Source organism: Chelmon rostratus, chromosome 23, assembly GCF_017976325.1.
Source record: "Chelmon rostratus isolate fCheRos1 chromosome 23, fCheRos1.pri, whole genome shotgun sequence".
NCBI classification, from domain to species: domain Eukaryota; kingdom Metazoa; phylum Chordata; class Actinopteri; order Chaetodontiformes; family Chaetodontidae; genus Chelmon; species Chelmon rostratus.
This window is the reverse complement of record NC_055680.1, coordinates 16,235,923-16,248,478: the sequence shown is the minus strand read 5'-3', so window position 1 is coordinate 16,248,478 and position 12,556 is coordinate 16,235,923. Positions and strand designations below refer to the sequence as shown.

The 12,556-nt window shown below is 41.6% G+C and overlaps 2 protein-coding genes across 2 annotated transcripts in view; both read right to left on the bottom strand.

Annotated features, from left to right (window-relative positions):
• Positions 1 to 17: 17 nt before the first annotated feature.
• Positions 18 to 7,947, bottom strand: LOC121626517 (butyrophilin subfamily 2 member A2-like). Its single transcript, XM_041965083.1, has 6 exons — positions 7,749 to 7,947; positions 5,399 to 5,743; positions 4,951 to 5,164; positions 4,090 to 4,154; positions 3,586 to 3,693; positions 18 to 2,312 (listed from the first exon to the last, which is right to left on the bottom strand). Exons 1-6 carry the CDS (start codon positions 7,795 to 7,797, stop codon positions 1,555 to 1,557), a joined length of 1,539 nt encoding a protein of 512 aa, XP_041821017.1. The 5' UTR covers positions 7,798 to 7,947; the 3' UTR covers positions 18 to 1,554.
• Positions 7,948 to 11,723: 3,776 nt separating this feature from the next.
• col4a5 (collagen, type IV, alpha 5 (Alport syndrome)) overlaps positions 11,724 to 12,556 on the bottom strand; it is a 44,192-nt gene continuing 43,359 nt past the window's right edge. The window contains exons 48-49 of the mRNA XM_041965663.1: positions 12,142 to 12,314; positions 11,724 to 11,995 (exon numbers count right to left, since the gene is read on the bottom strand). Of these exons, the coding sequence (XP_041821597.1) occupies positions 11,914 to 11,995; positions 12,142 to 12,314 (255 nt within the window). The 3' untranslated portion in view covers positions 11,724 to 11,913. The remainder of the gene's footprint in view (positions 11,996 to 12,141; positions 12,315 to 12,556) is intronic.

Genomic DNA, 12,556 nt, shown 5'->3' with positions numbered 1-12,556 from the left:
CAAATGCAATGTCGTGATGTGATCACCAGAGGTCGCTCTTTATTTCACAGAGGATATACAGAAAAGGAGCTTCAAAAACATGCAAAATGGTAGTGACCCCCCCCCCATATCAAATAGGCTACTATATACACTAATAGTACTAAATACTAAGTGCTGTAATAGATGAGTGAAAAGTGCAAAAGTTTTTGAAATAAAGGTAACTTAACAGAAAGAATATGTATAAAAATGCACAACATCACAAAATGTCTTTATTACGTAAACAAAGACCAGAGGCTGTATTCACATACATAATGAGAGTCCTCTCAGAGAGCTCCTAGCTTAGCCTAATCATCTCTAGCGAGGATTCCTCGCTCAGGAGTGGTCTGGGAATACTCTCAGAGTGACTCTGAGCAAAAAACGGACCCAAACTTTTACCTGAGAGAGGAGGTGTAGTCGACCCATAATGCTAGGTGTGATGCATACTTTTAAAAGCTACGGTTGGTTAATAAAAAGGCATTCTTAGTGAGAATGGAGAACGACATCAATACCTATTAAGACATAGTGTAATTATTAATACTGTTTTACGTACTAAGTAATGAGTAAAAATGGCTCAGCTTTTATCAGTGTCCATAATTGTTGGCCAGTTTATACAAGTCGTTGTGATAATTAACACAACTCTTCCATAAACAGCTCTCTCTCTCTCTACGGCAGAGACATCTAGTGGACATGAGATGAACTGCATCTCGATATGTGGCTGTGAAAGTGCTGTAATTGTTTGTGCAATCACTCTGCTGGGGAAGGCAACAGATCCAAGTCATCACTGCTGCATTTATCCAGTTGTTCCAAGTATCTTGCTGTTATGAGCACTTTCTTTTTTGGGCGCTATAGCGTTACTGTGTTGGGTGGGAGACTGAGATCGAGCACAAACGTCATCCCTGTACCATATAATCTGTAGCGTTTCACTAACTCAGTCATTCAGAGTTTGGAGAATATTTCTCCATCATAGGAGCTCTCTAAAGGACTAAGACACTTTGTGAATAACTTTTATCTCTATCAGGATCTAGTCTGAATTCTAACGGGAAATTCTACACCATTCTCAGAATTTTCTTAGAATCTTGTCACTAAGAGCAACTCTTTGCATTAGAGTCTTGATGAATGTGGCTCCAGAAACCTGGATCCATTTCATATTTGGTAAGAATAGTAAAATGCCGCTTGTAAAGCTTATTTCAACAGGTATTAAAACACGTTAATGCTGGAAAAATAAAGTAGAAAAGAAGTAATTTTTCACCCTGTTGCGACTTAAGAAAAGCTCACTTTCATATAGACAACAATGTTTAACTGGTATTATAAGATTGGTTTAAAAAAGCAAGTTCATCCAAAAGATATATTCCCCTGCTGCTTAAGTTTACGAAGTTGTCTGAAACTTTTGCTGCCAACTTCTGATTAGTTACTATGGCTACCAGGCAGTCTGTAAACATCAGTATTTACAACAATTAGTACAAAACCCACCCAAACTTCCACCCATCTGACAGCTGAGAGTCGTTCAGCTCTGTTTTAGTTCCTGCTCGGCTCTCATCAAAGCAACGGCACAGAATCTTCAGGTAAATTTTCCAAGATAGTGAAGCGGTTATAAACGGGGATTGTGGTGGTGTGTCTACGCTGGGGCCTGGCGCTGTTTGGACGAGGCTGACGCTCGGACAAGCTCATCGAACGGGCAACGATGCTTTGCTCTGAAGGGCCGGCTAAAGGAGAAACGGGCGGCACAGCACCGTTATCTGTCAACAGAGCGGGACAGCTGTGGTTGTGCCTGACGTTTCGGATCAGGGGGTTGGGTGCTGGATTTTGACTCAAGATGCCAGGTTTTGAATCTTTGTTCTGGGGCAAGTTGCCAGACTTGGGCCTGTTGCTGTTGGTTGAGGCCTCTGGTGTTGGATTGCTTCTCTGGAGAATGTGGTGTCGGAGAAGGTTATTGGGTTTTGAAATGTCTGGTGGGGATTTGGAAGGACTACTGCCAATCGTGGGCCGGCCATGCTGGACCACGACAGGACTCCACTTGGATCTGAGGTCATTCAGCTCTTCAGTTAGTTGCTGGATGGTTTCTTCTTTCTCACGGAGCTTCACCATTAGCTCCTCATTTGTTCTCTGATGCTCAGCGGTGGCGTTGCAGATGATGGCAGCCTGGTTGCCTTGGACGAAACCTGCAGTGCTACTTGTTTCACTTTGGTCAGATGACTGCCTGGTCACTGGTGACTTCTGTCCCTCTGCTGTGAATGTGCTACTTGTTTCACTTTGGTCAGATGACTGCCTGGTCACTGGTGACTTCTGTCCCTCTGCTGTGAATAGAAAAAAATATATATGTTCAGTTAGTGCTGACATTGCAGTTTTGTTACAACAGATTTCAAAACAGAACAGAATACAGAAATATATCTTTTAAATAGACTGTGTAAACTTACATCGTCCTGCTAGCAACCGAGCTAAGACAAGGCTCGTTAGCTTGGATAGCTTTATTTTTCCTCTAGAATAGCTTTAATTGAATTACATGGCGAACAATTGTGAGCAAATGGCAGACGGAGTAGATGACCCTATTACAGGCAGGATTGAGACAAGCTTGCAGAGCACTGCTGTGTTTCACCTGCAGCCCAGCAAGTAATCACTTGCTTCACCTTCAACAAGCTTCTCTAACTAAATGGCATTAAAATGTGACCTGCATGCAGACACGCTATCCAGATGAGGATGCGTGTTTGTAGTGTAAATGCGATCTGCCTGACCACATCTGGAGGCGGCCTGGCTCGCATTGTGTTCAGATCTTATGTGCAATCAGTACAACACACTGACATCCGTAGGCTACAATACAGGCAGATATTTATTTTTAGCCGACACAAAAAATAGGTTTTGAGAGCGAGCAAGCGAGAAGTCTGAAAGAGACAGGACTCTAATTATTGATTATACGCCTTTATGTGCTGTAAAAGCCCCAAAAGATGCATTACTCAACAGAACTGTGTGAAAAATGACAGCAGCCAGGTGGAAATGAATGATATGCAGTAAGACATAACTCTGTGTGTCACTCTGGACTCATCTGTGCGGCTGATCTGCTGCTAACAAGGCAGGTAATTTAGCCTACACGCCTGTACTGCAACACACAAACTGATGTGTCCGGATACAGATTCCATCCTAATACCAGCTGTTAAATGCAGACTAATTTCAACGCGCCACCTTCTGCCATGAAGATGCCATAACGGCAAGAGGAACACAAAACATGACAAATATCTTAGAAGCAAGTGGCCAAAGTAGAGCTGAAAGTTGAATTTGATAATCGTTAAGTCACTAATATTCCAAACAATCTCTCAGTTTGCTGCTTTCCTCTGTCTAATGTGATGGTAAATTGAATAAATTTCGGTATTGGGCTGTTGCTCAGATGAAACAAAACACCTGGTGATGTTTCCTTTTGCTTTATATAATATGCATAAATAATTTCAAAAAGATGCAATTTACACAAATATTCTACACATCTGTGTCTTTCAGCCAAACGCTGAAGAAGCACATGGTGAATTTGGGGATTTAGCAGTTTCCATCTCCTCTCAACATAAACAAATGTTAATGGCTTACCAGAGTTGCCCCATTTCCTGCATATGCAGACTAGAAGTATTGCACATAGCACTACGGGTACTGCAGCAGCAATGCTTATGGGTACAGTGCAGGACATCGTGGGCTCATCTGAAATGATAATGAAGATTATACAGAAACAAAGTACATTATATGATATTTCATAAATATTTCACACTCCAAAAAGAGACCATGTGAATAATGTGTCTTCACATCATTAGCAGCTGCTTTCTGTCCTGCATGCTTGTTCAGTTCCTTTGACCAAACTAAGAATTTAACACTAAAAACAGTCACACAGTTTTCTTTTTCTGTCTTATCTGAACATGCTCCTCGAAACACCGCAGATTAATTGCAGAAAAAAACTTTGCTTAAACAAGTCAAGTTTTATAATGTATTAATAATCACAAAACTGTACGTGTGCTGATTGACTGACAGGGAGGTTTAACCCATGAATGATTATCTAGTTAATCCAGCTGTTGAGTAAAAGTAGATTGAGCTTCAGCGTACTTGGAAGGTAAATCTCTGCGAGCCTCGTCTCGTTTGTCTCGGGCTGCTGAACTCTGCAGACGATCCTGTGATAGAAAAGACATTTTTTAGTTTTCTGCAGGAGAAGACGGTCTTGCTGCTGGCGAGTTACTCAGTGTGCAATGAATAAACATTTTCTAACATTTTAATACAATCAAAAGCTTATTTTGGAATTCTTTTTCACCTGGATGACACGATTCCACCAACACTGGTGGTGCTGTGGACCTTCCCTCTTAGTTGTAAACACACGGTGCATCATCAAAACATCTGTGTTTAGCCAATCTAGCATATATATCTGAAATATATCTACAAATACCAATGATGGACTGACTGACGTGTCAGATCAGTATGAAAATTTGCACCGTGTTTAGTGCGAATTAGCAAATGTTAACCTGCTAACACATCTAAGAAAAGATGAACAGGTAAACAGTATGTGTTTCCTTTCAGTCCAAATTTGCACAACATTCGGATGGAAACATGACCACTGCGAGCATGTTAGCATGCCGGCGTTAGCGCTTAGCTCAGAGCACTGTGCTGAAGTACAGCCTCACAGGGGTTAGCATGGCTGCGGAGTCTTAGTCTTGATGGATCTGCTGTCATGAAATAAAGAACACTCTGCAACCTTAAGTGTACAACAACGTTTACTGCTGGAAATACATCGTTGCTTGAAACACACTTTTTTGCCTTCAGCAAAGAATTAAAGACTTTAAGAAATTAAGCCAACAAACAGACGCACAGATGGGACTGAAACGATACCGTCCTTGGCTGAGGTATAAATAAAGCATCACAGATTCAAAGATGGAACCAGATATAAATTTGTTGAGTATTAAACTGAAATCGAACCTCTTGGTATGAGTCTGCAGAGTCAAGCTCCTCTTGGCGTTGAAACATCCGCTGGAGTCTCGATCAGTATATGAGTTTTCGGCGCTGATGTCGTTTCCCTGATTGTCAAGAAACGTTATCTCAGGCTCCGGGAACCAGCAGTTGGCTTCACACTGCAGAGTCACTCCATCGTCCACAGGTGGAACAACTGAGAGTTTTGGCTCAGAAACCGCAACTACAAAAACAAGAATTACACAAAGGCTTGGGAGGTTATGCACAGGTATGAGAAACTGCAAACGAACCAGCGTGACGCCAGGCTCAAAGCCAAGAAGTAGTCTGGCACACAATGCTCTGTATTAAACAAATGAGATATGCTAATTTGACCTCTGTAGCACTTCAAGGTGGGCCCTTCTCCACCTTCAGGAGACTGTAAAGATAGACAACTATGAATAAATTCAGTTGGACATACCCACAACGAGCTCCCATTGAACGACCTTCATGGGCGTCTTGTGGCGCACGATCGTGCATGTGTATCTTCCTGCATCAGAGAGCTGCACATCGGAAATCATTAGCGAGATATTTCCGTTAGTCAGTTCATTAATGAAGAGGTTTGTCCTGTGCTGGAAGTCCTGACTCTTCATCTCATGGGTCTCACAGCCGTCGCGGTACAGGAAGGCGATGTTATCACCCGGACCTTCCTTGGACCACTCCAGTGTAGGCAGGTCATTGCTGGCGTTGATGTGGCAGGGCAGAGTGATCCTTTTTCCAGCAAAGGCGACGATCTTCTGTGGTGCACTATCCTCCACGGCCCCTCCTGGTAATAAAACAAAACAAACAAACGATGACCAACGACCATAAAAATCAAACAGGTTTCCTCAACTCTCAATACATCCACACGTGTAACACCATTGGCACCTAGCTGCGTCAGCGGTCAAAACTGTTTGTCCTTCCGGGTGGAACACCTGACCACACGCAGAAAGGTACCAACCATATATAGGGTGCATCTCCTTTCTCTTAATTGTCGTGTCCTCGCTCCTCGCGTCGAACCGGAAGTACTTCTGGTCCGCCATCTTGCCGGCTGTCCTAAAGGGCACATTGCGGCGCTGAGGAGCGAGGAGCGAGGAGTGAGGAGGATACATGAGTGCACCCTTCCCGGAAGTCTTTCAACTGAGCGGTATGAAGACTCCGCCCCCACAGCTGGCAAGTTTGAACGAGGTTGCGGAGAAAGTGCGCAAGTGTAAATATCCTGCAATGAATGGCTGTAATTCAGATGAGCCAAATTTAAAGGGGGATAAGACAAGAATATGAGGATCCGTCATGTTTTATTTAAATGTATTTAATCCACAACCTGTTTAGTTACGTTATAAATCTCACTAACAGCAGCCTCCGAGCATGTGTGGAGACGACAGCACTCTGTTATTTATCAAACTTTGTGTGTCAGAAACTGTAACGTTTTGATTTCAAGCCTTCACGTGGCCACGTTATGTTTCCAGAACTGTCACTGATATATAAATCAGACACACTGGCCTCTCGTCACTTGTTCTGCGTGTTATCTGAGTGAAATAATGTGTTTAATGGCTTGTAGGTTTCTCTTCTTGTAGGTGGCTGGGGTGTGAATATAACGGTAAATGCAGCAGATCCTGCTGTGTTGCGTCATCAGAAACAGACATCGCTTCACGTGACGCTTCAGAGGAAACGTCTCAGTTCTCTTAAAACATATTTCCTTGTTTCTTCTCCCCTTGCGTGGTTTCCTTGCGTCTCTCCATGCATCCCCGGAAAAGGAGGAAAAGACGTAAGTGAGGGAAACATGGATGCAATTAAGAGAAATGGGACATACCCATAGTGCTGACTGTTAATTACCCCGTGAGACCGATCCCAATACACCGTGCTTTATACATAAATAAATCGATCCTTTCACATTCTGCTCCTACAATTATGAAAAAAATGTAGCTTTAACAACAGCGTGTCTTTTAAAGCACCACTATAAGTGTGTGACAGTGTGAGGAAACAACTGGCACTGGTGGTTAAAACTGCACAGGGCATCGTGGGCTGCCCCCTTCCTGACCTAGACCCTATATATGAAGGCCGGGTCAGGAAGAGGGCAAGATCCATCACCACAGACCCCAGCCATCCGGGCCACAGACTGCTTGTACCGCTTCCATCAGTGAAGCGGTACAGGAACATCCACACCACCACCAACAGATTGAGGGACAGCTATTTCTGGTATATTTTTATTGCATTTAGTTTATTTTATTCTATTATCTTTATTTTATTTTATTATCTTTCTTATTATCTTGTTTCTAACACGGGGGTTGCAATGCAAATTTCGTTGACATGTTATGCTCAATGACAATAAAGGCTAACTTGAATCCTGAATCTTGAATTATACTGTAGTTTTAACATCAGCATGTTAGCATGCTAGTGTTAGCATTTAGCTCAAAGTACGACTGCTAGCATGGACATGGACTCGTAGTCTCGTGGGCTGCAGCACTTAAAGCACACAAATACTAAACCATTAAACACATGCATAAATGTATCATGAGTTTATGGAGCTGTAGGCTATAACTAATTTCTTTAAGTTGTGACATAAAACAGGAACAACACACACATTAACCCAGAAGTCAGACGCTATGAGTGAATTTACTTACTACTTACTTCCGCTTTTTTTCTTTCCGCTTTCTAATGGTTACCGAGTTTATTCCCTTACTGTAAACGGAGAATACTTCTGTGTCTCAACTTTCACAACAAATACACTTATCTCTAATCCGTAACAACGCACAGTAAAAACATCGGAAACTTTCAACACGTACTGTACATACCTGTACTGTACAACAGCAGGGCGAGGACCGGGAGGAGACAGACATACATTGCAAAAACCCGACAAAACCCAACAAAACAAAAACAAGGGACGTATCACCGTTTTGAAAAGGAAATAAAAAGAATAAACTGGGTGTCAGAGACTTAGAAAATCCAGCCAAGGTCAGACCGTCCTCCAGTAATTTCCGTAACATGCATTACTTTCGATTTCAACTTGGCATACGAGACTTAAAGTGATGATGCGTTCAGGGCAACTCGGAAACCATATGATTCTAAAAACGTTCCAATAAATAAAACTGCTAAAATGTATGTACGAAAAACAGATGAGAAATGAGTCAGTGGTAGATCGGACGGTAGATCGACGGAGGTTAGCGTTGTGGACAACTCCAACTAATTTCTTAAGAGATACATTTTTCTTTTGTTGACCATGCTGAAGGAAAACATTAGTGTTTTCCAAAGTGGGAGAATAAACTACCTCCCATGCCTGTTAGTGAGCAATATTAGTGAACAAAGTTGATGATCATTAAATTGCCTCCAGTGGTTCAACAAACTGGATTTTGTTGATGAATAAATGGGTCAAACATCATAAATGAGCGACAGATTGAATGTCTGGTCATTCCATTGGATTAAAATGCATGCATTTGCAGTGAAAGTGTAGAGGGTCTGTCATAAACAAGGAAGTCAAAGCTTGTGTTTCCTCATAACTTTGTCTAATTTTAGAAGTGACAGCCAGAAAAAGCAAGAGGGCAGATTATCTGAGATCCAGTGGATCACTACAAGCAATAAGTGAAGAAAATATAATTGAATTACACTTTTACGCAGAGAAGTTGAGAGCCGGCACCACAAAGCTGACAATTAGGACTTCACACTAATACAGGAACAAGCTTGTTCTAATCCAAGATAAGATAAGATAAGATAAGATAAGATAAAACTTTATTGATCCCATGCTGGGGAAATTTATTTGTGACAGCAAGAATAAAAAAAGACATGCAAAAAAAACAAAAAAACAAAATAGACAATAACAACAAAAAAGGATACAAATTCAAATCAACTACTTAAAATATGGATAATAATATACAGTGGTTTTGTACTATTGCACGGTCGAAAAATATATAACACAGTAAAAAATGTGTAATTTTGCACAGATAGTTGCACAGATGTGATGTTGTTGAACACAACAATCGTTTAGAAAAGCAATGTTAACTCCAAAGTTGGTTACAGATCGTTGCTTTTCACATGAGGTGAAGTGGAACAGGTGTGCTACCAGAAAGTGATGATCCGCCCCAACCTGGTCGCGCGCAGTGTCGCCCACTTTCCACACGTGTGCAGCTGCTTTTATCTGGACCAAACAGTCACAACGTGCAAACACACACTGAAATATGTACGTAAATAAATAAAAACTCTGCAATCAAGTCTCCTCTAGAATGACAATGACACTACTCTGGTGTTCTGGTGTCCTGGTGACACCAGATCTGATAGAACCTGTACAGACTACCACCGTGTCTGCTGGCCCACCCTCCTCCGGGTGTGAGGCCACACCTGAGGCACAGAAGAAGGAGCTCCGCGTGTTTGTCTCCATGATGACGGTGAAACTGTTCACAAAGTGTTTCGCATTTGATGTCCGCAACCAGAAGGACTGGGCCGACCACATAGACGGTCTGGTAACACAGACGGTGGAGGGGCTCTCAGCTGAAAGCTGCCTAGACGTTCCTTTTATTTCTCTGATACCAGGATGTACTTCATCAGGTTTAGTGTTTGATCACTCTGGCTGTGTGTTACACATTGGGCATGAATTTCAGCAGGGTGTGCATTTTTTGTTTTTTTTTTTGGAATTTCCACCTCCTCTAATAAGTAAGTTAACTCTGTACACAAAATAGTACATTAACTAAACAATGTCCCCTTTAAAACTGCAATTTTTGATCCACAGCCATTACATCATGGAGTCATGCCTTCTATTATTCTAGGCTGTCAACAGAGAGCCATCACTTCAAAATGGTCATTTTTACTATTTTCCATTAGATGATGGCATTTTACCAAGTTAAGACCAGGACTAATGTTCATTAAAACATTTGACTCTATGCAAGTGATCAAGTGATTAACAATTTTAATATGTAAAATGTTTATGACAGAGATTTTTGTCCTCTTATGTACTCAGAGGAAACTTTTTCTAAAGTGAGTCAGAGAGGTTAAGAGGGGCATGATTTGCCTTTAATGTTGAACAATGGGTGTTTATGTGTGTGCGTGCGTGTGCACATGTGCGTGCACAGTCAGCTTGGTTGGAAGAGCGAGACCTTGGCCCAGTAAAATCTTCCACTGTACTGTTCCCTCCTGTGATAATCAGACATTTTCAGAAGACGACATTTTGGACATAGTATTTATTTCAGTCTTAAAAGTTTATAACAACTTCTGGATAACATGAAAAATGAACAAAAAAAAAAGAAAAAAAAACAAATACACATTTTAATCGCACCCCAGGTTGACAAAATTAGAATTCATAAAAGCAGTTTTGAAAAAATAAAAATAACAATAAAATCACAGGAAAACATTTCGTTCCCCCCCTAAAACAGCTCTTGTAGACTTACAGAACATCAGGAGTCGACACCTGATGTGAGAGAAGTGTCACATCTGGGACTGTTACACCTGATTTAAATGTACAGAGAGTCTACCTGTGCTTCAGCAGGGTCGAGTGTGAACACGTTGACCAATTTTTGGATACAAATTCAAGGCAGAGAAAGTGGATTCGAAGGTTTTGGGGTGCCAAACGAGCCCCAGAACCTCAGGCCCTCTTTTTACAGCAAAGCCCAGCACCTGGAAATGTTACAAAACACAAAACAAATATCACGGTTTTCTAATCAAGGAGCCAAGATTGAATTCAAATCCTTTTTGCACAAATATGTGTAACATTCCCCAATCATTAGACTACCTAAAAGCAAATCCCCTTTATTTCAGTTATTAATTCTACGAATTGAATACAAAAGATTGAAGCAACTGGCATCGTTAATATCATACAAGACTGTTATGTTTTAGGGAAAATGGCTCTGTCTGTGCTCAGTAGCTTTATTTTTCGGTGAAATGCCTGACCTTTGTGTTTGAAAACAGTGAACAATCTCCCCACAGCCGAATAAAGTTTATATACCTTTTATCCTCTTTTTTCAAATATATATTTATTATATATAAAATACTGTTTCATTCATAAAAGCCTTACTTTGTACAATATCTGAGTCAATGTGTGTCAGTGAGCAATGAAGTGAATGAATCAGTGTGTATGCGTGTGTGTTTGTGTGCGAGTATGTGAGCTAAAAAGAACCTGGAAAACTGTCTTATAACAAAGAACCGGTACAGATTCAGGACCTAATACACTAAAAACAAAGGCTGTTTTACACAATATACACATTTAATTACTTACAAAAAAAAGTAAGAGAAAATCAGGTGTAGGCTGATGGTTAGAAGGCAGGCTACAGCAGGGTTAGTACCACCAAATGTTAAACGACAGAAACATGATGGAGAAGAGAGAGAAGGAGTGTGTGAATGAAGAGCGAGTAATTCAAAAGGCAGTCAGTCTCACGAAGGAAAGCTCATCGTCAGTGCATCTCTCATCTTGGATGTTCCGAAGTCAAAGTGCCGATTTGGTAACATGGAGACCATCCGTTCCTCGTCAATAAGGCCCAAAACAAAACAAAACAGAACAAAAAGAAGAGCGCTTCTGTCTACAAAGGGGTGAACACTATCACATTTTTGTTGCACCGACATCATAAAAGTTATTTTTTCTAAAAAAAAGAGAAAGGAAACAAAGATCTTTTTTGGGAAAGAAGGGAAAAGAATTGAAAAATGCACTTTTGTTGTCACACATCCATCATGGCACCATTTAGTGGATATTTTTCTGCTTTCATTTTGAGGTACTTCTTAAGAAAAACAAAGACTAAATGTAAGATTTATTTACGTCAGTTTTTTTCTTTTTTTTTAAGCTGTGTTGCACAGTAGCACCATTGTTTTATTCGAAGTTTTTTTTTTTTCCGGAAGACAATGCACCATTGGAATTCCACCTTGTCGCCACGACGACGGCCTATCCGTCGCTGTGACCACCACCCCACTACTTGTCCCCCGTCATCCAATCATCTCTTGTTATTGAGCAGGCGTCCCCGGCAACGGTGGGTTTGCCGTGTGCCGTTACGTCCTCTTCATGCAGACTACGCAACGGCTGACGCGCGTCCGTAGGTTACCCGCCTTGAGAGTCTCCGACTGGGGCTTCCTGTAAGAGCCAGAGGGTAAAGCTGGTTAGGACAGGAAGGATTTGTACGATGGAGATATCTGTGAAAAATGTCTACACACTCTGAGATGTATCAAATTATGAGAAACAGCCGCAAATTGCTATGGTGCTGGCATGTGGATCTGTACCTGAACATCTCACTGGGTTCTACAGTGGCCAGCCAGAAGCTGTAGGAGTTGCCGTAGTAGTTGCACGTCCCTCTGCCATGGCACTCTATGAAGGGAGCGCTGCGGAACTCCTCCAGGCAGGAACCGGGGGAGGCCAGGGCCTGACCAGAACCCTCTGCACCTGCACTAGTGTGCTGGGGAGGACAGAGAAGACTGGTTATGTATTGCAATGCATAGATGAGATTAGAATACAGACTGTCAGATGCAGTATTTAGGAATGAAAGCATCTGAAATTTTTCAGTGTAAAACATCAGATAAAGGAACACCACAGCTTCAATCTGAAAGAGCTGTGAGGGGTTTGGGTGGAGAATTTGTGACCTGGACTTTCAGGACCACACACAGTCATCAGTGTACAGTTCTGTGTATTGACTTCAAA

Bases quoted from the DNA above. Each gene is read 5' to 3' on its own strand.
- LOC121626517 (XM_041965083.1), bottom strand. From the start codon at position 7,797: ATGTATGTCTGTCTCCTCCCGGTCCTCGCCCTGCTGTTGTACAGTACA. The intron at 5,744-7,748 runs GTATGTACAGTA...TTTTATTACCAG, and splicing joins CCTGCTGTTGTACAGTACAG to GAGGGGCCGTGGAGGATAGT. The intron at 4,155-4,950 runs GTTCGATTTCAG...TTTCTATCACAG, and splicing joins CTGCAGACTCATACCAAGAG to GATCGTCTGCAGAGTTCAGC.